This window comes from Terrapene carolina, unplaced genomic scaffold, assembly GCF_002925995.2.
Source record: "Terrapene carolina triunguis isolate 2854851 unplaced genomic scaffold, T_m_triunguis-2.0 Scaffold110, whole genome shotgun sequence".
Classification (NCBI taxonomy): Eukaryota; Metazoa; Chordata; order Testudines; family Emydidae; genus Terrapene; species Terrapene triunguis.
In genome coordinates, this window is record NW_020664461.1 from 6,296,693 (window position 1) to 6,320,402 (window position 23,710).

At 63.2% G+C, this 23,710-nt stretch overlaps 2 protein-coding genes across 7 annotated transcripts in view; one reads left to right on the plus strand and one right to left on the minus strand.

Annotated features, from left to right (window-relative positions):
- Positions 1–237: 237 nt before the first annotated feature.
- HYI (hydroxypyruvate isomerase (putative)) lies at positions 238–5,009 on the plus strand. The gene is made up of 8 exons (XM_029911605.1): positions 238–343; positions 432–543; positions 3,016–3,130; positions 3,399–3,477; positions 3,580–3,629; positions 4,105–4,174; positions 4,450–4,584; positions 4,936–5,009. The coding sequence occupies exons 1-8, from the start codon at positions 238–240 to the stop codon at positions 5,007–5,009; spliced, it is 741 nt and encodes a 246-aa protein (XP_029767465.1).
- A 1,459-nt stretch (positions 5,010–6,468) lies between these two features.
- SZT2 (SZT2 subunit of KICSTOR complex) overlaps positions 6,469–23,710 on the minus strand; it is a 66,681-nt gene continuing 49,439 nt past the window's right edge. For 4 of the 6 annotated variants that reach the window (XM_026651906.1, XM_026651907.1, XM_026651905.1 and 1 more), the window contains 19 exons: positions 23,328–23,460; positions 23,054–23,181; positions 19,906–20,027; positions 19,248–19,430; positions 16,503–16,773; positions 16,175–16,254; positions 15,767–15,892; positions 15,278–15,480; positions 15,077–15,167; positions 14,063–14,143; positions 13,377–13,451; positions 12,303–12,368; positions 10,771–10,984; positions 10,115–10,298; positions 9,733–9,855; positions 8,934–9,432; positions 8,339–8,455; positions 7,747–7,815; positions 6,469–7,149 (listed from right to left, as the gene is read on the minus strand). In XM_026651906.1, coding sequence (XP_026507691.1) covers positions 7,006–7,149; positions 7,747–7,815; positions 8,339–8,455; positions 8,934–9,432; positions 9,733–9,855; positions 10,115–10,298; positions 10,771–10,984; positions 12,303–12,368; positions 13,377–13,451; positions 14,063–14,143; positions 15,077–15,167; positions 15,278–15,480; positions 15,767–15,892; positions 16,175–16,254; positions 16,503–16,773; positions 19,248–19,430; positions 19,906–20,027; positions 23,054–23,181; positions 23,328–23,460 — 2,909 coding nt within the window. In that variant the 3' untranslated portion in view covers positions 6,469–7,005. The remainder of the gene's footprint in view (positions 7,150–7,746; positions 7,816–8,338; positions 8,456–8,933; positions 9,433–9,732; positions 9,856–10,114; positions 10,299–10,770; positions 10,985–12,302; positions 12,369–13,376; positions 13,452–14,062; positions 14,144–15,076; positions 15,168–15,277; positions 15,481–15,766; positions 15,893–16,174; positions 16,255–16,502; positions 16,774–19,247; positions 19,431–19,905; positions 20,028–23,053; positions 23,182–23,327; positions 23,461–23,710) is intronic. The other 2 variants (XM_026651910.1, XM_026651908.1) reach the window with 1 other exon arrangement.

A 23,710-nucleotide genomic window follows, 5' to 3' on the forward strand; every position in this document is an offset into this window, starting at 1 on the left:
CCCCCCCCCCCCGGCCCGGTCCCGACCTGGGTCCGGGCGCCGAACTCCGCCCCCTCCACTCCCCGCCCCGCTGGGTACCGAGCCCCAACCACGCCCCGCCCTGCCCCGCGCCGACGGGGTCTGGGCCCCGAACCCCACCCACCCCCACAGCCAGGTACCCACCCGGGTCCCGTCTGCTACTGCCTAACGGCGGCTCTGTCTAGGAGGCAGCTCCCTGGGCCTGTCCCTGTCCCCTGGATGAAGTCACGGGGCCGGGGGGGCTGCAGCCCCCAGCTTACGGGCGGATGTGGGCACTGCCTGTCCAGGTGCGGCCCTGAAGCGAGCCCCTCCCACGTGGGCACAGGTGACCCCATCCCTGGCTGGCTGGGCGGGCAGGGGTCAGGCTCTCTCCTGCCCCTAACCCGGGGCTGTCTCGGCTGCTCTCTCCTTAGGGGACGAGGACAAGGGCGAGAAGGGGCTGGGGGCTGTGCCCGGCCGCCAGGCTGCGTTCCGGGAAGGCCTGGCCCTGGCCGTGAAGTACGCAAAGGTCCTGGGTTGCCCGAGGTAGGGAGGGCTGGGCTGGTTCCCGCCGTGGCCAGGGGGTGGGTCGGGGGAAGGAGCCGGCCTGGCCGACACCGGGAGGGCGAGATCACGGGTGTCACTTTACTCGCGGTGGGCGCTGGCATTCTCCAGCCAGGGGTCCTGTAGGCCAGCGGAGAGAGGCCGCCACGGCCAGACACGCTGGGGCCCCCCACCCCTGGTCCCGCGCCTCGGTCCCGACCCACCACACCCATGCCCACAGCTCAGCCCAGGCTCCACTCCCACCACCTGCCCATTGCCCCAGGGGCTGTCGGCATAGGGCAGGGGCTGTTAGTAGCCGTGGGCTGGGGGGGTAGACAAGGCAGTGCCCAGCGTGGTCAGTTACAGCCACGTCCTGGGATGGGGGCAGGCAGCTCTCCCCCCAACTCCTTGCGGCAGCGTTACACCGTGGGTCACTCGGTGCGCTGGTCGCGAGCACCCAGAGTGGGGTTTAATATGCTCAGTGTACCTCGGCCATACCAGAGGATGGGGGCCGCTGCCCTGGGAACCAGCGACTCAGACAGATTTGGGGGCTGTGGTGGGTAATCAGCCGAACATGAGCTCCCAGGGGGACGCTGTGGCCAAAAGAGCTGATGGGATCCTGGGGTGTATAAATGGGAACCTTGCGTAGGAGCAGGGAGGTTATTTCACCTCTGGCACTGGTGCGACCGCTGCTGGCTCCTGTGTCCAGGTCTGGTGCCTACGATTGAAGCAGGATGTTGATAAATTGGGGAGGGCTGAGAGAAGAGACTGATGAAAGGATCAGAAACTAGGCCCCCTCATGAGCAAGTCCAGCAGTTGAGTCTGGTTAACCAAGAGAAGGTTCAGGGGTAATTTGATTACAGCCTACGAGAACCTACCGCGGGAAATTGCTAATAGACTTGATCAGAGAAAGGGGGAGCAGACACCCAGTCTGGAAAGAAGGCAATTTGCGTAATTAACCACTGGAACAATCAACTGAGGTTCGTGGCAGAGTCTCCAGCACTGGCACTTGGTAACTCAAGGCTGGATGGTTTCTGAGCTCTGCCCTAGGAGCGACTGGGGGCAGGTCTCTGCCCTATGCTGTGCAGGGGTCAGACCATCACAATGGGCCCTTCCGGCCTTGCACTGGACGAGTCTCTTACAGGAGTGCTGCAAACAGCCGTGCCCATCTCATCCTAGGCCTGGGCTGATCAGCTGCCCCGAGAACTCAGACAGGACCCCACAGCGAGGGCTGGGGGAAACACAAGGAGAGGGGGCGGGGGCCATGTCTATGTAGGAGAGTTGTTCAAATCCCTCTTTGTTGCTGTATTACAATACAGCACCATGGGAGAGCACCACACTGCAGCTCTCGCCCCCTGGGCTTGGCTGCCATCTCCAGCACCTGGTTCTCTGGGCTGGGTGGGTCAAAGCAGTGGGGCTGTCCCTGTGCTGGGGTTCAGTGGTGGTCTCCATCGCACAAGTCTGTTCCGGCAGCTTGTAGAAAGGGCATTTCTGGAGCTCCTCTTCTTGGCCCTGCATGATTGTAGCTCCTTTGTGGGTGTGGGAGCCCTGGGCCGTGTCCTTCCCCAGCATTTGCTCTGCCAGCCCCTTGTAGATCCTGGCATTGCAGTGACTCTTGCTCACAGGGGCCTGACCGTGTTCCTCTCCCACAAGGGCCCCTGGGTGATTCGCACACCCACAGCCATGTACCCCTGGCAGCAGGAGGGTCTTGGCTAGGGGTACGTGGCTGCCGCTGTGTAAATCACCAAGGGGCACCCCTGGCTGCACAGGAACTCCAGCTCAGCCGGGATCCCAGCAGAAATCCTCTCCCCTGCTCAGCCTGGAGGTGAAAGCATGAGCAGCCACGGAGGATTGTGCTGTGTGGTAGCCAGGGTGGGTGGCGTGTAGTGACTGGGATCTGTGGCGTCCCCGTCCCCCTGGACGTGGAGAGGGAGAGCTGAGTGCAATGTCCTTGTGCTGGTGAGCTTTGAGGTTCTCTAGCCTTTCGATTCCACACACCATCCCCCTGCCCCAGAGGTGGCCTCCGGTTGGAAGGCACCTGTGGCTGCAGGTGCCCCCCCCCCCACCAGGGGCTGGGGAGTGCTGGCATGTGGGGGGCATGCTGAGGGGTAGAGACCCCTCCCAAGTGAGTGCTGGCCTGTAGGCCCCATGCCGGAGGTGGGGGGGATCAAAGCCCACCTCCTCCTGCCCAACCTGAGGCAATGCTGCCGAGGGCCCTGGATCCCCCCTCAGAGGGAGTGGCCCCCCACCTCCCCCCGTACGGGGTGGCCCCAGCCGCGGCAGGAGGGCGAGTGCCTTAGAGCCTGTGCCCTGGTGGTGCTGCAGCTGCTGTTCCCTTCACCCCTCCTGCACTGGGCACCTGGAGCAGTTTGCTGCATCCTCCGTCTCTGCTCCTGTCCCACGCGCAGTCAGGCGTCTACGCCCTGTGAGCGGCTCCGCTCCTGCCTGTGGGCTCTGACCCGGGTCTGTCTGCAGGATCCATCTCATGGCTGGGCGGGTCCCTGTGGGCACCGAGCGGGCAACGATGGCTCTGGAGATGGAAACCACCTTCGTCGAGAACCTCAGATATGCTGCTGACATCCTGGCCCAGGTACGAGGGGACGCTAGGAGTCAGCTGTGCCCCCCCCCCCCCGGACTTTCCCGCACCATGAGAGGGATAGGCAGAGGAGACTCCCCTGGGGGGCATGGGGCCACACAGTCCATGAGCTGACTCGGCCTCTGGCTGAGGAGCAGCCCCTGCGCGAGACACCAACACCAGCTGGAGGAGAAGGGGTGGCTGGGGAGGGAGGGGAGGGAGCCATGGCCGCCCTGCCGGCGTTGAGGGGACAAGTGCCAGGGGCTCACATGTGGCTTTGCAGGAGGACATGATGGGCCTGCTGGAGCCTATGAACAGCCGCATCACCGACCCCCGCTGCTTCCTGACCACCCCTCACCAAGGTAAGGGGGCCCTGCCACACGCTGACTGCCCCGAGCCGAGGGGAGCTGGGTGCTCGCGCTGCGGGGCCCCTGCTGTGACTGACCTGCCTCTTCCCCCTACAGCTGCAGCCATTCTGGAGAAGGTGGGGAGGCCCAACCTCCGGCTGCAGCTGGTGAGTAGCTGCGGCTTGGTGGTTTCTGTAGTGCCTGGCCCCGTTTCCTTTACAGGGAAGTTAGTTCCCAGCCCTTGGTGCCAGGGGAAGCCAGAGGTGGGTGCCAGCCACGGGGTGCAGCAGGTGGGTAAACCCGGCCCAAGCAGTTTAGAGGAGCCTGCTGGCATGGCTGGCAGTGGGTCAGTGATGGTGCCATCCCCCAGGTGGGGCTGAGCTACCCTCTGGTCCATGCCGGCTGTGCCCCCACCAGTCCCCAGCCTGCAGGAGGCGGTGTGGGCCCCAGGGAGCGTTGTGCTGTGTGCAGCGAGGGGCAGGGCAGGGCAGAGGGTCTCAGATACGTCCCAGGCACTAGGTCTCCGCTGCCAGCCAGGGGCCACGGTGATCCCGCTGGGCGTGCCCGGAGGCACAGTCACTCCCTGCAGCTGCAGCCTTGGCTCTTGCCCCAGACCCTGAATTGCAGCTCTGGTTCCTGCAGGACATTTTCCACTGCCAGATCATGGATGGGAACCTGACACAGAACCTGAAGATGTACTTCCCGCTCATTGGTGAGGGCCGGGGCTCTGCTCCAAGCATGGTGGGGAAGGCACTGGGCCCAGGCTATGGGGTGGGAGGTTTGAGTCAAGGCAGAGCCCTTCATGGGCAGGCCTGGGGGAAGGGGGTGCGGGCCTGGCCCCTGGGAGGGAGAGGCTGCCTCGTACCATGGGTGTGGGGGCAGGACTCTTGGGTTAGGGGCTGTGCCCCCCTGCGGATCGGAGCCTGGGGCCGTGCACACTACAGCGATGCCCCAGACACCCTGAGGAGATGCTGGTTCCACCCCCAGGTCACATCCAGATTGGGCAGGTGCCCGGTCGGCACGAACCTGACAGCCCAGGCGAGGTGAACTTCCCCTACCTCTTCCAGCTGCTGGAGTCGCTCGGCTACGAGGGCTATGTGGGCTGCGAATACACCCCGCAAGGTGAGCTGGGCTGGAGCGCAGGGACCCCACAGCCTGGGGGGGGGGAGGAGGGGGCCTGGCCCACACTGGAGTGGAGCCAGGCCCTGCCCAGCGAGTCCACCCCAGAGGGCAGGGAAGGGGGTGGTGGATGGAGCCAGGGCCTGGGAGCTGGGAGAGGTGTCTCCGCTGGGCTGGGAGGAGGGTGCTGGAGCAGCGCTCCCAGGGGAGGGAGGGTCGCAGGACTCACCTGGTGGGAGCTGGCCTGTAGCTGCTGCTCCCTCGGGGGTACCTGCCCTGCCCCGGGGGATGGTCTGTGCTGGCTGCTCCAATGCAGGGGAAGCTGCTCACGCCCGGATCTGGCTCTTGTTGCAGGAGACACGCTGGAAGGACTGTGCTGGTTGCACGCGTACTGGGAGAGCCGAGGCCAGCAGCAGCGCCGGTGCTAGCCCAGCGGGGGCCCTACGCAGGAATATTTGTAACCTTCCCCTTACTAAAACAGACAAGTTCTTTAATAAAAAGCAAATAGGGGCATTCCAGCCACTCAGGGCCCCAAGCAATTGCTTAGTCTGCTTCTGCCCAGTGCCGGCTGTGCCCACAAAATGGGGGGAGCCGAGAGGTGGAGGCCGTAGCAACTGGGATAAAGAGCACTCAGTGGCAGGGACGCTGAGGAAGCAGCTGTCCTGTGCACTGGCTCCCCTGTCTGTTTGGGGGTTCACACCCCAGTGCCCCTCCCTTCACACTGCCCGCTTACGCAGGAGGCTCCCTTGACTCTCCAGTGAGCCATCCCCAGCAGCCAGGCCAGTGCAGAGCAAGCAGCGCACGCAACTGCTGGGACAGGAGAGCAGGGCTGCCTGCAGCCGGAGGAGTGCCCTGCCACACACAGAGCAGGGGTAGGCGGCTACAGTGGGGGCAGCCATGGGGCAGGTCTGGTTCTAGGGCTCTGCTCTTCCCTGGAGAGGCCCCAAAACTGCCTCCTTGCAGCTCTGGGCAAGGGCAGTTACTTGGCAGAGCCTGCCCGGGTCAGGCTGGGAGCGTTTCATCTCCACGTGGTAACGCTCTGGGCCCTTGGTCCCTGCTGGGGGGTGGAGGTGATGGCAAGGAGCAGGGAACCAGCACCAGGCAGGATCCGGCTTGCAGAGGGGTGGCTAAGGCTGTGGCTCCTGCACCAACCGACCCTGCGAGAGGGCGGGGCTGCAGGCCCATTGCCACACTGAGCTACTACCCAAGACAAGCCACCAGCCCTTCTGAGTGTGGCTACAGCAATAACTGGGCCAGCGATGCCCGCCTGGAGCCTGCCTCAGCCCTCGGGCAGGGGACTCCAAACAGCTGCAGTGTGAAGTCAGTACTGTTCACTTTCCCTGCTGAGCACCGTGGTGCAGAGAAGGGGCAAGGAGCGGGTGCTCCCTGGATGGCACCCAGGAGACATCTCCCCCCCCGCCATTGAACCAACGGGCTCAAAGGCTGGTGGGGCAAAGGGAAGCCAACCCTGCGGAACGCCCAGAGCCAAGTGGGTGGAAGGACGGTTTGGTGACACCCAAGGGCCCTGGAGTCCTTCAGGACGTGCTCTGCCCTCCCCTGAGCCCTGCTCAGCCGGTGAGCTGCCCCCACCACCACTTCACCCCGCTGTTCCCGACTCCTCCCTGCGCTCAGCAGCCAGGCCTGGGGGCCAGAAGGACGACGCTGCCCTGGGGGGGCTTAGCTCTGCCTCCCCAGTGTGCTGGGGGGAGAGGGTAGGGGGCCATGAGGACACTGGGCCAGCCAGGCTCTGCCCAGCTCCTTGGGAAGGCCATGGGCAAGGCTGGGAGCCCCCTGCAGCGCCAAGCTGAGAGCCAGGCAGCAGCGGGCTGGTCTGAGGCAGTTTATTTGACAGTGACATCCTTCAGTACATTCTCATAACCCCCCTGCCGCCCCGCGGCTGGCCCACCACTGAAATCCCACCCTGCTTCCACCCTCGAAGTGACGGCCCGCAGCAGCCACGCTCGGTGCCCTCAGGACTGGGCCTGGCTCCGGCCCAGCATGCCAGGCAGCTCCGTCGCCACGCCCAAGGCTGGGCATACATGGGTGCCAGGTTTCTGGGCCCAGAGATGGCAGCTGTTTAGCTGTGGCAGGTGCGCCAAGTTCCTGGTGCCAGGGCCGCCGGGACCCTCCTTGGGTCTCCGTTTCAAATCCATTCAGTGTCAAATACACGTGAGTGTCCTTAGCAGCTCCCTACCCGAGAAGGGGGGACACACCCCCCCCCGGCTCACCCCTTCTGGGGAGTCTGGGCTAGCTGGAGGTCCAGGGGAGCCGCCAAGCCCCATGCACCCTCCACTCTGTCCATTACTCGTGCATCACGTGACCCCCGTGCTGCCAGCAGCGCTGGGGGGATCCTGCTGGAGGTCAGCTCCTGGGTGCAGACATGGTGCGGCGCGGTGTGTCTGGCTGGAAGGTGCTGGCGCCTGGCTAGAGCAGCCCCGTCCAGAGGTTGAAGCAGGCCGTGTTGATGACAGATTCCAGGTGATGGTAGGTGGACACTAGCTGCGGCAGGGGGCTCTCGCTGTTCTGGGGCTGCACGGGGAACGGCTCCCGGAAAACCACCGTCAGGCTCTGCAGAGAGGAACGAGCTGCTCACAGCAGAGCCACCGGCCCCCAGCCCCTGCCCGGCTTGGGGCTAGCTCAGTGCCTGTACCTGCTCTGGGCGAGGATACCTGCACCCACCAGCACGGGGGGGAACGGACGACACCGGCTCCCAGAGAGACAGACCCAGCTGGGGGGGGGGGGGGGAAGGACTGGACAGCACAGGCTCCTGGATGGGATGAGACCCCCAGTTGGGGGGCAGGGCACCAGCAGGCTCTTGGATACCTGGGCTCCAGGCTCCTGCCTCATTGAAATGCAGCAAGTCAGGGCTCCTGGACTTTCCGTAGCGTGGTTCGTGTGTTAGACACGGCCTCTGCTGCCCCCCATTCACCCCCGCCCGGCCCCCCATTCGGGAGCTGACACCTGCTCTTCGGGGAGGGGACAGCAGGAGAGGGATGGTGGAGTTTTAGCTCTGACAGTTCTGGGCAGAGCCCAGCCTGATGGCGAATGCTGAAACCCTCCGGGCTTTGCCTGGGCACTGGAAGCGCACTCCCTCCGCTGCCCCTGGGCCAGGCACACCTGCAGAGCCACGTACCCGCCCAGGCCCCCGCGGGGAGCAGCTCTTACCGTCTTCCCTGAGTGGGAATCCAGAAACACAAGAACAAAACAGTCTGTGAACTTCTGATTGAGCACGACCTGCAGAGAGCGCGACAGGCCGTCAGGGGGTGCAATGACAACGGCTGGGGGGCACAGTGCCAGAACCATGGGGGGCAGGCCCCCCAGCATCCCACAGGGGCACAGCGCCAGAACTGTGGGGCATGCCAGGGGGCGCATTGACAGCGCCGTGGGGTGGGGGTCAGTGCATGGTGCAGTCGGGGCAATGCGACTACGGCTGTGCCCTCGTGACATCACACCTCAGGGCAGCCTCACTAAAGCGGGCACAGAGGCATCACATCCAGCGGCGCGTCTGGCCAGGGGGGCTGACATGGGTGGGACAGAAGAGAGTCCTGGGGCAGGGGAGCCACCTCTGGCTGCAGGGGAGGGGGCAGAAAAGTGTCCCAGGGCAGGAGGTGGGTCTGGCCATAGGAGCGGGGTCAGCATGTCCAGGAGCGGGGGCCGGCGCAGGACCAGGGAGTCTGGCAGCAGGGCCAGCTGCAGGGGCGTGGGCAGGAGTGGTGGGGCCGGCTGCAGAGGCTGGTTGAGGGGCCCTGGCCCTTACCAGATACTGGGTGCCAGTTTCGACGTTGTGGAAGTGGCGGCAGCTCTGCGGGAAGCGGCTCAGCAGCACTTTGATGAGGCTCTGGTACCAGGGCACAGTCATGGTGAGGAAGCAGCCCTGCGAGGACGGAGAGAGGGTGAGGCCAGGCCCCCTGAACAGCAGTGAGAGGCCACCAGGCCAGAGAAGCAACACAGCCCAGGAGCTCCAACACTCATGAGATGTGCGCTCAAACTCAGTTCCTGACGGCCCCCTGGCGCCAAAACTCACGAGATGTGCGCTCAAACCCAATTCCCTGCCAGCCCCCTGGACCATGCCCCACAGCTAGTTGGGATTTCCCACATGCTACATCCCCAGCAGTGCCACAATGTTCCCGATGATTCCCACACGCCATGCGCGTCTCCACTCCCACCCCTCACCAGCTGGGACTCTGCCTGTCCCCAGCGTGTGCATGTGCCTCCCCCCACCAGCTGGGGATGATGGGCCCTGGGGACGTGTGTACACACATGCGTATCTCCAGCGTGGGATGATGGGTCCCGTGTGTGTGTGTGTGTACGTAAGTGTACACACAGGAGTGTGCGCGCCCCCTGCCCCTCACCAGCTGGGGGTCGATGTCAGCGATGGATTTCCCGTGCACTGCATTCAGCAGCTCCTCCAGCTCCCCCAGCGACAGCTTGCCCAGCTTGAGTTTGTCCGAGGCCAGCGGCTCCAGCAGGAAGAGGCGTTTCCAGAGGTTGTCCCTGCGGCAGTGGCACTTGGCCAGGTGCACCATGCTGCTCAGCTGTTTCTGGGCCACGGCCACCTCGGAGGCCAGCAGGGGGAAGAGCGGCGAGGTGTAGAACAGCCCAGGGCCCAGCTTGACCTGGGCACCGCCCGCGTAGAATTCGCTGCTGTCCTCTCCCTCCTGCCACAGCTCCCGCTCCGCCTGCTGCTGCCAGCCCTGACCCGGCTCCGGCGCCTCCCATGCCGCCCGGCCCACCACTGGCTCCAGTGCGCTCTCCCGCTGTAAGCGTGGCTGCTTCTTGAAGCGCCGCATGTCGGCTGTCAGCCGGGGAAACAGCTCCCGTTGGCTCGTCATGATGACGTAGAAACGCAGCCTGAAGAGGAGACGCCTGTGAGGAGGGGGCGCCCCTGCCAGCCAGGCTCTATGCCCCCAGGGCCTCCTGAAACACTCCTTCCCCAGGCAGACGTGCCAGCCAGTGCCCACCTGACCCAGGCCCTCACCCGCCGCCAGCCAATGCTACCTTGGGACTGCACTGGCACAGCCACCCTGTTCGTGCCCCCAGGAACTGAGCCATGCAAGTGGTGCTGGCCCGTGCACTACCCCCCAACTATTCCCCTGCCCAAGCCCCCCTGGGCCTCTCCACCCAGCCCTGACTGAGGGCCCTGGTTCTCACCGGAGCACATGCCTCTCCGCCTCGCTCTGCTCCTCGAACGGCGCCGCGCTGTGACACACCAGCAGGGACACGTCGAAGTCATCATGGTGCCGCATCCCCTCTGAGTCCTTGTAGGAGCCTGAGCTGCAGGCATAAGCAGAGCGTTGGGGGCCGAGGCGGTGCCACCCTCAACCACAGCTGGGCAGCAGGGCCTCACAGGAGGTGTCCAGGGAGGGTGAGGAGAACCAGCTGCAGCACCCACCCACCATCCAGAGCACAAGGCCAGCAGCTGGTGTGAGTGCATCTCCCAGCCCCAGTCCTGCTTGGCCCTGGCCAGGCAATGCCCTGAGTGGGACAGGCACTCAGGGCTCCCGGAGCCATTGGGGCAGTGACAGGCGCTCACCTGTTCCAGATGGAGACCAGCGCATATTCGTTCTGCTCCATGCCCGGGGTCCCCTTCCTGCCGTCGCTGCCCGCAGCCAGCCGGGCCATGCGCAGGGGCTTCATGTGGTAGGTGTTGGCATGGTCTGCCACGTAGTTGTAGAGCTGGTGGGCTGTTATCATGTTGGTGGGCATGGCCAGCGTGCCTAGCAGAGGAGGAGTCAGTGTTTGCCTGGGTGTCCCCATGTCTTCAGGGGCAGGTCAGGGCCCCAGAGCCGGACACCAGGACAGCAAGTATCTGCTTCCCAGCCCCCAGAGCGCACTCATGAGGCAACGTCGCCCACCCCGCAGCCCCTGGTCAGGGCTCTCTGCACAGCCCCTGCTGAACGCAGCCTGGCTGGGGTCGCTCAGTCCCAGACAGCCACGCCCTGGAACCGTGCAGGCCGGGGGCAGTGGCACAGCGTGCCCCACGTGGAGCTACAGAGCGGATCCATCCGGATTGGCCAAGGAACGGATGGGGCCAGATGACGCACTGAATTTGGGAACGGCGTCTCCAGCTGGGGAGCGGCCCCACCCCCGGGGGAAGGGCCAGGGCCCGCGCTCCTGCATGGGGGGGATGGATTCAGCCAGGAGCACCGGGGCTCGCAGGGCCACGGGCAGTGCCCCTCCCCAGCTCACCTTGGAAGACGTGGTTGCGGCCGAACTTGGGGATGTCGGGGTGGTGGGCGATGAAGTCCTCCAGGAAGCTGGTGAGGTGGTAGCCCTGGCGCAGGGTCATGTGGGAGCCCAGCAGGTACTGGTGCACGATGCGCAGGTGGAAGTCGTAGCTGAACGAGTGCACGTGCATGAGGTCCCGCACCTTGTCACACTCCTCCGTGAAGAGCATGGAGAGCTGGGGAGGGGCACAGGGTCAGGGGAGCCCCAGATGCCTTGCGCCCTGCTGGCAGCAGAGTGAGCGACACCAGCAGCCTCCTGGCGAAGGCACAGGGCCTGGCAGTGAGGAGCTGCCTATTCACCCCTCTCTGCGCCCAGCCTGAGGCAGCTGTGTCTGTGTCGCTTCAATTCCAAGCCCTGGTGCAGAGGTGCTGCGGAGACCTGGCTGCTAGGAACCAGACGGACCCACAGCTGGCTTTGAGTGGCAGGGCCCCAAACCCGACAGCCTGCAGCAGCTTAACTCTCCCACCATTAGCCTAGCTCTTCACCCTGCTGCACGGACCTCCAACCAGCCAGGACCCCACCGGGCTGGCATTAGGCAAAGTCAGGCCACGGGCTCTGGGTCTGGGGCAGGTAGCGCAGCGCTCTGCAAGGATTGCAGCAGGGTGAAGACAGAGACTCGGGCTGCCCCCAGAGCAGGGAGCTAGGGCCTGCTTCAGTCTCCACACTCACCCACCCCCTCCGCCCTTCCCCACATGCCCCTGGATGCAACACATCCAGCCCCAGCCGGAGCAGCACAGCTGCTGGGAACCCGCTGCGGATGGCTCGCCTGGGCCAGCTCTGACTGCAGACACACCCCATCCTAACTGAGCACAGCTGACACACAAGGCCAGTTCCCAGAAGGCCTGAGGAGAGGCGGCAGAGGTGGCTTCCCCCATCCGGATCCTGGGGCAGCCAGAGGTCAACTGGGCCGGAGCACAAGCTAGAGCAGCCTTGAGGGCACTCTGATGTATGCCGCAATACCTGCCCAGTCCAGGATCACCAGAGCGCAGTGTGCTCCGGTCACACCGCCCACGAGGTACTGGCATTGCTGGGCTGGCTCCAGCGCCTTGAGTCCTCACAGGGATGCCCTCTGGGTGGCACCCAGGGGACAGAGCTGGCCCCGAGCGTTCGAGAAATGGGGGTGAACAAGCAGCCAAGGGGACCAGGCAGCAGCACTCGCTGCATCCAAACGCAGCACCCTGACCCCGTGCCAGCAGCAGAGAGGACACCAAGCGGATCTAAGAAGTGAGCCCAGCAAGAGGCGCCTTTGCCCCAGCCCTGGAGAGAGAAGCAAGACGAGCGAGGCTGTTTCCAAGCCCTCTCCTGAGGCCCCAGCTGCCTGCTGGGATGTCTCCCCCACGGGAACCACCTAGCAAGAGGCCCAGCATCAGCCAGCACCCAGGGCAGGAAGGGGCTGTGGGTACAGAGCACCCAGCATGCCTGGCAGGGCGAGCCCCAGCCCTGCACGGGGAGATGCTGCAGTGCCACGGCAGTAGTGGGAGGAGAGGACGTACCGCAGACTCAGAGATGGAGCTGGGTCCCATGCAGCTCTTGCTACGAGCTCTGGCCGTGAGAGCACCCTGATGGAGAGAGGAGACGCGCAGCCAGTGGGAAAGGGGACAGTGCCTGGCACTGCCCAGGCCTGCCCCTGTGCCCTGCCCGCCCTCCATGGGCCACAGGGAGGAGACAGCACTCCAGCCCTGTGGAAGAGGGGCTGACCCTGCAGTCCCAGCCCCTGCAATGAGCCCCATGCTAGCCAGCCCTGCCCAGCGCTCCCTGCACTGCAGAGGGAGGCCAAGCACCCCTGAAGGACTGGGCAGTATCTCCTCATCAGATGCCCCAGCAGAGGTGGGACAATGCCTGCCACCCACTGCAGAATCCTGGGTGACCTACTGGGGTGACCCGGCCCCCTGCCGGAGCCTAGAGGAGTCTATAGCTGGGCCCCACGCAAAGGCTCCCCAGAAAGCAGGCTCCATGTGCCCTCAGCAGCTGCTTCGAGGGCCTGGCAGACTTCAACCCAGGGTAACAGCCCCACCAGCCAGCCGGGGCGATCAGCTCCCAGTATGACCAGGTCCCCTGCTCTCGCCCAGCTGGCACGTCTAGGGCGCTGGCTCCCTGGGGAAGGAGGGCATGTGCCCCATTCCCAGAGGCCTCCCGCACCCAGCACAGACTGCTAGGACAGCGGGCAATGGACAGGTGGCCCCTCTGGCAACAGCCCACTCCTCACGAGAGAGACCTGGAAAGCTAGCACGCTCTACGCCCTATCACTGCTCCACTGGGGCAGCCCCAAGGCACTGCAGAGGGCATAGCAGTGCATGGTGCTGGAACGGCCTCTCCCAGCCCAGGTCAGTCCATGTGCATTCTGGGCCCTGCTTCCCCCTTGTTCAAGTGAAGCAGAAGAGCTATTGCTTTGACTGTAGGAAGTCAGCCCCGGAGCAGCCACCCCAGGCCGGGCCTAGGGAAAGGTGGACGTGCTACCCGGAGCCCTGCCCTCCTGTCCCGGCAGGTAGCAAGCTGGAGATTCCAGCCCTGCCTGCCCAGGCCCGGAGCAGCCAGGACAGAGCAAGCGCCCACAGGCCAGCTGTTACCTGCGAGTTGACGGACTGGCCCATGGGGATCCGCGAGCACTCCAGCGCATACTGCTTCACGCAGAAGTAACAGCCCTGGGGAGAGAGCGCACTAAGCACACGGCCCATGGGCAGGCATGGCCCTGCTGCCGACAGCCTCCCAAAGGCCCAGCAGGATCCTGTGCACATAGCCAGACCACACCCCAATCCTGCCTCAGCTCCCCTGGACCAGACGTCAGATCTCTGGCCTGGGCCCTCCCCCATCTCTGACCTCACCACTCTAGTCCCAACCAGCCATGAAAACCCTCTCCCTGGGGCGCGGCTAAGCCCTACCCCTTCCCTGCTCATCTCACTACCCTCCTCGCTGCCGCTTGGGCATGCCAGGTCCTTCCTGGGCTCATCTGTGAGGAAGTGCGCTTGGCAGGGCCAGACGAGGGACAGCTCTGTCTAGACAGCGTCTCCGCTCCCATCTGCCACGGAGGGCTCGTCTCCTTCAGCAGCTAGCTCTTCAGAGCAGGGGCAGCGCCCGCCCGCACCGGGTCAGCGCCCAGCACAGCGTGAGCATGGCTGGCACATGAGAACAAGGCCCCAGGCTGGCTGGTGGCTGCAGCCCACCATTGCAGACACTACGCAGAAGCTCCACGGGAGCCCTAAGTGAGCTGGGCACAGAGAACCCGGCTGGGGACGACAGATCTCTGCCCACTCACCTGGAAGCCCAGCTCCATGAGCACAATGCCGCCCGGGAGGGCTCTCTGCAGGTGGTAGGTGGTGACTGGGGGGCTTGTGCTCTGGAGAGAAGAGGAAAAGATCTGATCAGATTTACTCTGCTTAACTGGGTCACTCGGTGTGTGAAAAATCCACCCCTCTGAACAGCATAGTTAAGCCGACCTAACCCCCCCCATGTAAACAATGCTAGGTTGATGGAGGAATTCTTCTGTCAACCCAGCTGCCGCCTCTTGGGGAAGCGGACTACCCCCAGATTTCCTCCCGTTGGCATAGGTAGCACCTACACTGACGTGCTACAACGGCACAGCTGTGCCACTGTAGCATTTTAAGTGTAGACACACTCTGAGCTAGAGCAGATCTCGCAGAAAGACATTCCCGGTCTGGGTGAAGAGACTGTGCTGGAGACTCCACCCACATCCCTGGGTGAGTTGTTCTGATGGTTAATCAACTTCACAGCTTCATTTGTGCCTTATTTCTAGTCTGGGTGGTCTCGCTTCCACTCCCAGCCACCAGAAGAGCCCTCTGCTATGGAGCTCTCCCCAGGTGGGACGGCAGCCACGACCAATTCCCCTCACCACCGCAGACTGGGCTCCCTCAGTCTCCTACAGGCAGGTTTTCCTCGTGCGACAAGCAGAGCATCACACTGCATTGTGTGTTACACTATTCACGTGCCCCGTGAGAGGTACCTGGGCCCAGAATACCTCCCCCCCCAAGCTGGAGCTCTGGGAGAGGGGATGAATAAGCTGTGGAAGGAGCCTGAAGGGTCAGAACTGGGTCCAGGGACTGGGCAGGGGGCTGCTGGGTTGCAGCTGTCAGAAGAGGGGACTAGATCCTGGAGGGGCAAGCCGAGGGCATGCCCAGGGGCCCCAGGAGAGGGACGCATAGAACCTCCAAGATCCCGTGATTAGCTCTGCTCACAGCAGCCTGGTGAGTAGCCAAGAGCAGGCATGTGAGTGGAGCAGTGACCCATGCCCGCCCTAACACTCGGCTCTCACCTTCGGACTCCCGTCTGCTTTGGGCTTGTAGGAGAAGGAGCCTCTTCCCTCAGTGCCCAGGAATGCCAGAGCTCGGATCCGGCTCGTGCTACTGCAAAGCAGACAGGACAAAGTCAGCTGACCAGAGTCACCCTGCAAGCATGCCCTGCCTGCCCGGGCGTCGCTCTGCACAAGGGTGGGGGGTCTCTGAGTCACACTGACCTGCGGGCGGGCGAGGGGGGCCGCACCTGCACCAGGATGAAACCCATGCTCTGCAGGTACTGGATGTACTGCTGCAGGAAGGCGTTGCACATCTCCTGCAGCCAGGGCTCCTCCTTCAGCTTGCAGGGCAGCACCTCTGCCGAGTCGCAGCTGTGGCTCCGGTCCCGCCCCGACGCCGTCGAGTCGCTCGAGCGATGGCGCTTCTGAAAGACAAGGGAGCCGGGGCAGCTCGCACCTGCGGTAGAGAACGGCCAGCAGGCGCTGCCCTGCCCGAGAAGAGAGGGACCTGCTGGCTGATAGCTGCTCAGCTGCTGCCCCCGAGTGCTGGAACACAGGAACTGCCCGGCTGGTTCTAGCCCAGTGGCCTGGCCCTGCACAGCTGGGGCAGAGCCCCTCCTCCAGCTCTGGGGAAGCTGGCTCCCTCCCTGGGACAAGGCTGCAGCTCAGACAGGGTGGGCCCCATCACAGCACACTTGGTGAGTCACTCACCTTCCCCTCCAGCTTCGCCTGCTGGTCGGCCTGGATCTGCTGCCGGAAAGCTGGGTCGAAGAGCAGTGGTGTGGCACAGTAGTGAACCAGGCGCGAGGACTGCTTCAGGGTCTCCAGGTCTGCCAGCTGCACAGTACAAGGGGCACAGCTACAGGAGGTGGCCCACGGGAGCCCCCTTCTCCCCCAGGCCCATGCAGGGAGTCCTGCCCTTCCAGGGCCAACCCGCCTGCTCACCTGCCCAGGGGGACCACTGGCTCTGCAACCCTCCCCCCCACCAGTCCCAATGCAGGACCCCCACCCCGGGGCAACACCTCCCCTCCCCCCATGTCCCTATGCCCCCGGCCACCCCTGGGGGCAGTGACCAGGTCAGAGCGGGGCGGGATGCTCATGCTGATGGGCAGCACTTACACCGATGGGCATGTTGGACTGTGCTGATCTCTGCTGCCACGTCACAAAGAGATTCTCAATCTTCATCTGCTTCTCCAGCTCTGAGAGGGAAAGGAGCGGCCATGGGAGCCGGAGCCAGAGCCAGGCCCCTCCCACCCTACAGGCTCCCACCGTCCCCCCAGACAGAGTAAAGCCGCCAACCCCCCTTGAAGTGCGGGCCAGGCTCCCCACACTCCTGCTGGGAGAGGCCAGGGCTGGAAAGCAGGGGAGGCTGAAATGCTGTGGCTGTGAGCACCCCCATCCCCAGAAACCAATGCCCGGGCTGGACAAGCTGGGCCCCCCCCTTTACCTCTCCTCTCCAGGCTCTTGATTTCCAGGAACTGGGCACCATGCCAAGACACCGGGTCACGTGGCCCCAGCTCTGGGCCAAGGGGGACGCCCTTGAGGGCGGTGACATCTCGCAGAGCCTCGTCGAAGGGCATCATGTCGGGGGGGAAGTGCAGGGACGGCAGGCTGCGCGTGGAGCTGCTGAGCCGGCCTTGCTCCTTGCTGGGGGGAGGGCTCGAGCTCCGGATCAGGGCATCCACCTCCAGGGTGGAGTTCAGGAAGGGGTTTGGCTCCTACGTAAGCAAGAGACAGCCCTGAGACCCCCCCTCACCGTGAGCCTGGGAGTGGGAATCAGAGAGCTGGGAAAGCCCCTGAATGCCCCTCTAGACCTTGCCCAACAGGGACAGGTCCCCACAGCCTAGTCCCAGGGCTCTGCCCAGTCCTACTTCTAATGTGGCCCCTGCCATAGGCAGCGGGTCCCCAGCCTGGCACGGCCTATCCCTCCCAGTTTCATGCCCTTGGCCCCTGCTGCTCTGATAATTGCACCCGAACCGCAAGCTCAGCCATAGGAAGCGAGTGAAAGTTCATAAGAACAAGTTGGCCGGAAAAGGTGCCAAAGGGAGACGCGCTGAATTAGTCCCAACAAAAGGGTCTCCTGATAGAATTCGAGGACGCGTTAAGATCACGCCTGGTGAACAAGAACAGGGTGGGATCAGAAATCAATGGACCAAAATTGGTATGTTGGATGTTAGGTCTAATTGTTGAACAAAACAATGAGGAAATGAGCTATTCCACCCATCGCTCCCTTCAGCGGGGTCTTAAAAAGAAAAAGAGTGTGATGGAATGCACCCTGGATTCACACCCTCCACACCAGTGTAGTCTCATAGACTTTAAGGTCAGAAGGGACCATTATGATCATCTAGTCTGACCTCCCGCATGATGCAGGCCACAAAAGCTGACCCACCCACTCCTGGAATAATTCTCTCCCTTGACTCAGCTGTTGAAGTCCCCAAATCATGATTTAAAGACTTCAAGTCCCAGCGAATCCTCCAGCAAGCGACCCCTGCCCCATGCGTCATCTGTGTACGGAACATGCCTTGTGAAAACATCACTTGCTGGTCAGTAATATCATGGCGAAATGCACGTGGCAACATTACACGTAAAGGTATGAGCAGGAGTTGGAATCATGACTGACGTGTTTACCAGACAAGTCTGAGGAATGGGTAAACGGGTTTCTCAAAGACAACGGACAAGTTGACGCTTCTAGCCAGGTGTCACCGAAGTTGATGGGCCATCACTAAAGCTGCGAGTTCGTCACGGAGGTCACGGAATCCATGACTTCCTGAGACTGCTGGAGCGGTCAGTACGGCTGATCTGGGGGCCGCCTGAGCAGCTCTGGCAGGCCCTGGGTCAGCTGCACTGGCCGGCTGCTGGGGCAGTCTCGGGCCACTGCACCCCATCCCAGCAGGAATTTGGGTGTGGGAGGCGGCTTAGGGCTCGGGCAGGAGATTGGGGCGCAGGAGGGGGTGAGGGCTCCGGCTGGCGTTTACCTCAGGGGACTCCCCGGAAGCGGCGACATGTCCCTCCCTCAGCTACTAGGAATGGAGGCACGGACAGGTGGCTCCATGTGCTGCCTCCGCTTGCAGGCGCTGCTCCCGCAGCTCCCATTGGCTGCTGTTTCCGGCCAATGGGCTCCGCGAAGCCAGTGCGCAGAGACCCCTGGCCACGCCTCCACCTAGGAGCTAAGGGACATGTTGCTGCTTCCAGAGAGCCACGCGGAGCCAGGCAGGGAGCCTGCCAACCCCCCGCAGCAGCAGCGGGGTCCCCCCCCAAGCTCCCAAGATTTAGTCAGGGGTATATTAGTACAAGTCATGGAAGGGTCACAGGCCAGGAATTTTTGTTTACTGCCAGTGACCTGACCATGACTTTTACTAAAAATACCCGTGACTAAAACGTTGCCTTAGCCATCACCTCTCAAGCAGCCATTCTTTGTTCCTGACCCCCTTCCTTGCCAAACAGATTCTGCATCTTAGCAAACAACGGCATGAAACCTCTTTCCCACCAGACTCCATGTCTCCTTTCTCTGAGCCCAAAAGATCTTTATCTAGGGGTCACTCTCCGGAAAATGCACTTCAAAAGGAGACTGACAAAACCACCCCAAGTTCTCTCTCTCTTTTCACTTAAGAGAGCAGAAAGAGCCGCAGATCTTCGGAGCAGAGCCTGACCTGAAACTTGGTCAGCATTGCTACTGAAAACCTGTGGTAAGAACTTCACCTTGAACCAAGGCTAGTTTAAGTTTAGAATGTGTTTTATCTTTATTTCTCTTGTAACCACTTCTGACTTTAATGCCTCATTACTGGTACTGACTTCAAATCCTAGCTTCTGTTGCTAAAGAAACTGGTTTTATTCTTTAATCAAAATTAGTTCCACGCTGTGAGCTGTGCGGGTAGCTCCATTGCAGGCGGCAAGCTGCTGTATGTTGGTCCCGTGCAGGAACAAGGGACCTATCCGGACGGCCCAGAAGAGGGCTGGACAGAACAGCGCTCACATTTCTCGGGGGAATTCGGGACTAGGAGTGTGTTGGGGTCACCCGACAGGTAGTAACCAAGGCTGTCGGGAGCCAGCATGTGCCTTGTGTTTGCGGACAGGCTCTGGGTTAGAATTGCCGAACAGAACTGTGGCTGTACACAGACACTCGTGGTGACCTGTGAGCGGCCCAGGTGGGAGCTACAGCAGTAAAGCATCGTGGGGCTGGCAGTGCCATTACCTGCTTGCTGTCCTCATGCCAGGGTGTGTCCAGGTAGCAGTAGTGGTGGAAGAGCCCCAGTTTCTGGCTGAGGAGGCAATGCACGATGTGGGAGCGGGCGTTCTGCCACTGCAGCAGGCGGGTGAGTGAGCTGTTCAAGGAGCTGCCCAGGTCCGGGGACCAGTTGTAGGTGTAGAGCATCAGCTAGAGGGGAAGGGAGATAGTGAGAGCTCTGCTGGGGGAGGCCCGCACCCGCTGAGCCATGGCCAGGCTGCTGCACCACCAGCCGGCTTCCCCTACAGGATGGGGCGGGGGGGGGCGGGGGCACAGCACCACCTCAGCGCCCAGCCGATCACCAGGGTGATGTGTCCTGGTGTTCACACCTGCTCTGCAGCACGAGGGCCCAGAGCTGCCGACTGCAAAGCGCCTGGGAGCACAGGCTGGCCCTGGGCCCTTGGGAGCCACCAAGGCTATTATCAGCATGCCCAGCCGGAGGGGGTGGCAGCACCAGGCCACAGGAAGACCACAGGGTTTGCCATGCAAGGGCAGACAGGGAGGCAGCTGCCCAGCACTGCCCACCCCACTGTTACACAGGGCCCTGTGAGGAGCCAGGCCAGGCTGCCCTTACCCACAGCCCCCGCCCGGAGAGGCTGCAGCGCCAGGCTGGATTTGTGCTCACCTTCTTGTCGAGGATCTCCAGGAGAAGGAATCTCTGCCGCGGGGCCAGCGAGGGGCTGGAGTCGGAGCCCTTCTCCGCCAAGCTCAGCTCCATGGCCTCGAAGTGCTGGAGCCCCTTGTGGGCTGAAAGAGACCAGAGAGAACCACCATGTGCCTTCCTGCTGCTCGCTGCTCGCTGCCCGTACCCCACATGGAGGCGTCGGCAGGAACCTGGGTGCCACAGACCCCCTGTCCTCGGGAAGGAGATCCATGACAGCAACTAGCCGGGAACCAGCTGGCGTGTATCAGCGCTGCAGCCTGCCAAGACCCCGCTGGCCAGGAGGGCTGCACCATAAGTTCCAGCCTCATCCCCAACCACGCATGCCAGTGTTCGCTCCGAGCAGGCTGGGCCGTGCAGCGGCAACAGCCCACACCCCACCCTCAGCACTGAGATCCCAGAGCAACTTGGCAGAGTTGCCCTGGGCTGCAGGGTTCTGTGCCCATGTCTGATACCAGAGGTGGGTACATTTCAGTGGGGATGTAGGGAACGACCAAACGTTGAGTGCCACCAAGCTGTAGAGAGCACTCCCCTTGTGCTCCCCAGCCCTGTCCCCAAAGCGGCGTGATGCCGACCAGCCACTATGGAGCGGCACAGCCCAGGGCCCCTGTGATACTGCCATGCCAAGTCCTGGGTGGAGCCAAGGCCCCCTCCCCCCCATCCAGTCCTGAGATAAGGGCATCCTAGCCACACCCCCTCCCTGCGCTGACATCGCAGGGAAAGGGAGCTGGCCTACCCGCCATGCTGGGGTGACCCTCCATGAGGCCAAGCCCCGGGTGCCCTGCCAGAGCAGTCCCCTGGCCATGCTGCACCCGAGGCCCTGCCTCAGTCTGTAAAGCATTGGGAAGCAGCTATTCCTGGCTTCCCCACTTCCTAGGCAACAGCCACCCCAGATCCCTGCCTCTCCCAGGGAGGATGAGCGCTCAGGGCACTCTGGCAAACCACAGCAGCACAGCGCCCAGCCCCTCAGCTGGCTGCAGGTCTCCTGTGTCTGCAGCCCCTGGGATCAGGACAGCCCCGTGGCTGAACCCGGTCAGATTAGCCCTAATCAGCAGCACGTGCAGTGTTCCCCGCCGTGGCATGAGCACTCGCACAGCCACTCGCTTCTACTCCAGCACAAAGGCCCGGAGACAGCCTGCAGCTGGCCCTTCCACTGGGCGGGGCGAGGCCCAAGCGCCAGCTCATCACTCCAGCGAGAGACTTTCAACCTACTGACACCTGCTCTTGGTGAAGACAATGTCAGCTCCCCGAGCCTGGGCAGGACCCAGCCCGGCCAGCGCTACCTGCTCTGGGGTCTAGTCAGGACACGGGCGGGAAGGGACCATGACAGCGCAGGCGAATGGGAGCACCCCCAGCCAAAGATGGGCACATCCCTGACTCCAGGCAGGGCTAAGGCGGAGAGCTCAGGCAAGACAGGAGCAGGGCTCGGGTCAGGCTGGTACCGTGCAGCGCCACCTCTCCCAAGCTGCTCTCACTTGCCACTCTCAGCTCGTAGGAAAACCTCAACGCCATGACGCCTGCGCAGCTGCTGCGGAAAGGGGTCTGCACAGTGCGAAGGGGTTAGCGCCTCTGCCTGCGATGATCGCTGAGACATCAGCATTGCTCACTATTTCACCCCCCGTGCGAGCGGGTCACAGACCTGCGCAATTTCCTGCAGGTGACCACGTTCTGGAGCCACGAGTGGCTGGCGCTGGGAAGCCGTTTTATTTTTCCCCAGCCAAGGTGCCAGGCCCAGGGGCATGTGCACACCCCGCCATGGGGAACCCAGGGCAGCTTCGGGCGCTGCGCAGGCCTGTGTGGGACATCTGGCACAAGCAGCACCACGCTGGCAGACACGCATGGGCAGCGCTTATTTTGTGGGCGTGGCTTGGAAGAGTGCCCTGCAAGAGTGAAGGTGCCCAGCTGCAAAGTGCCCAGCCTGTGCCTGGAGCCCACCCAGAGGGCTGGAGGGGAGCTGATGGCAAAACCTGCTCAGGCCACTGTAGGGCACTGGTCTTGGCCCTTCTCGGGAAGCAGATGTGGTTTCTAGTCAGGAACATCAGGCCTCGTCTGCCCTGGCTCCGTCAGGGTCTTGGGCACATGATGGGAGGGTCAAACCTTCCCGAAGAGCTTTCCTGCAGAGTGCATGAGCTGACCACCAGTGTTGGCTGCCGCACCCCTGGGTGCTGGTATGGTCAGAGCCCCAGAGCTCTGCAGCCAGCCAGAGACCAGGCCTGAATTTTAATGGGAAGGACCGGACCCTGGGCGCACATACACCCACCCACTCCACGAGCAGCAGCCCCCCGTGATTCTCTCAGCAGAGGATGAAGTTCTGATAGAGCCGATGCTGGAGGAGTTCCTCTCGCTGCTCTCCACATTCTGCTGAGCACCAGGTCCGAGCCGGTCTCGCTGGGACCTCACTCCCCTCCCTTTGCTCCACATGGGCATGAAGTGTTGCCCAAGGGGACGGGGGACTAAGGGCAGAACCCCCACGGGAGGCCAGCCAGGGTGGGCATCATCCGAGCCAGCTAACCACTCTGATGAAGGAGCAGCACGTCTGGGACCAGCACAGCATGTTCCCCAGGGGCGCCAGCTTGTTTCTCCCTGCAGTCTCTGTAGGGCCTGTCTGTGAGGAGGAGGAATGGGCCTGACCTTCCCTTCTCCATACGGCGCACCACCCACTCGCTGCGCTGCGAGATTCCGGCAAAGCAGAGACAGGATAAAACTCCTCGGGGGGCCCTGGCCCAGGAAAGTTACCCGCTGCTCAGTTACCCGCACCCGCCCGGTGCTGGCCTGAGGGGTGCCTGGCACAGCCTGCGCCACACGCATTGCCTGGAGCGTGTCACAGAGCAATGGCTCCTCCTGGAGGATGTGCCACGTGGTGTGTTCAGGCGGACTGGGAGAGGGAGAACTACTGCTTGGGGTAGAGCCCGTACTGCCCAAGCCTGAGTCCCACCCGGAGACAAGCCAGACAGGGGCCACGAGCGAGTCTGAGAACAAAAGCCTTGCGGGCACGGAGCTGGGCACAAGAAGTTTCTGCCTGGGCGCCTGCCCTCTCCCAGCACTGCTAGCTTGGGGCCCCCTTGGCTGCCCCCCCAGGCCCACGGAATGCCTGCACCCGGCCCGCACTCACCCTGCTCAGTGCTGGAGCGCCACTGGTGGAAGTTGCGTCCCAGCAGGATGAAATGTCTGATGGCTGCAGGCCGAGGACTGGAGCTCTGACGAGGGTTGTATGGAAGGAAGGTGGTGCCCTGAGGGCAGCTGCAGGGGAGAGCACCACACAGAGCGTTGGCCGCCAGGAGCCACTCCACCCAATCCCTGCCAGTGACCCCCCACCCTACCTCCCAGCCAAGCTCCTTGGGCCCTCCTCCCAACCCCACGGCTGATCCCCCCAGTCTGACACTCACCAGTGCTGCTGGAACACCTTGACAATGGTGTCGCTTGCCAGGGCCATGACCAGGCTCACCACCTCCTCCAGGATGGAGGCGAGCAGGAAGCGGGAGACGATCTCCACCGAGCACTGCTGCACCGAAGGACACCCTGCCCCGCACAGGAGAAGCGGCATGAGCCACAGACATACCCAGCTACAAAGCAGCCTGCTGGGAGCAGAGGGAGCTGGCCTTCTGCCGGGTTCTCAGAGAGTGTTCGTGAGCACCCTAGTGGGGACGCCCTTGGCAGAGCCAGAGGGCATGGACTGCGAGGAGCTGCGAGGATCTCAGGCAGGTATTCCCAAGGAACAGTTCTCCTCTGCGGAGCTGGACAGGGCCCGAATCTCCAGCGCACTGTGTGA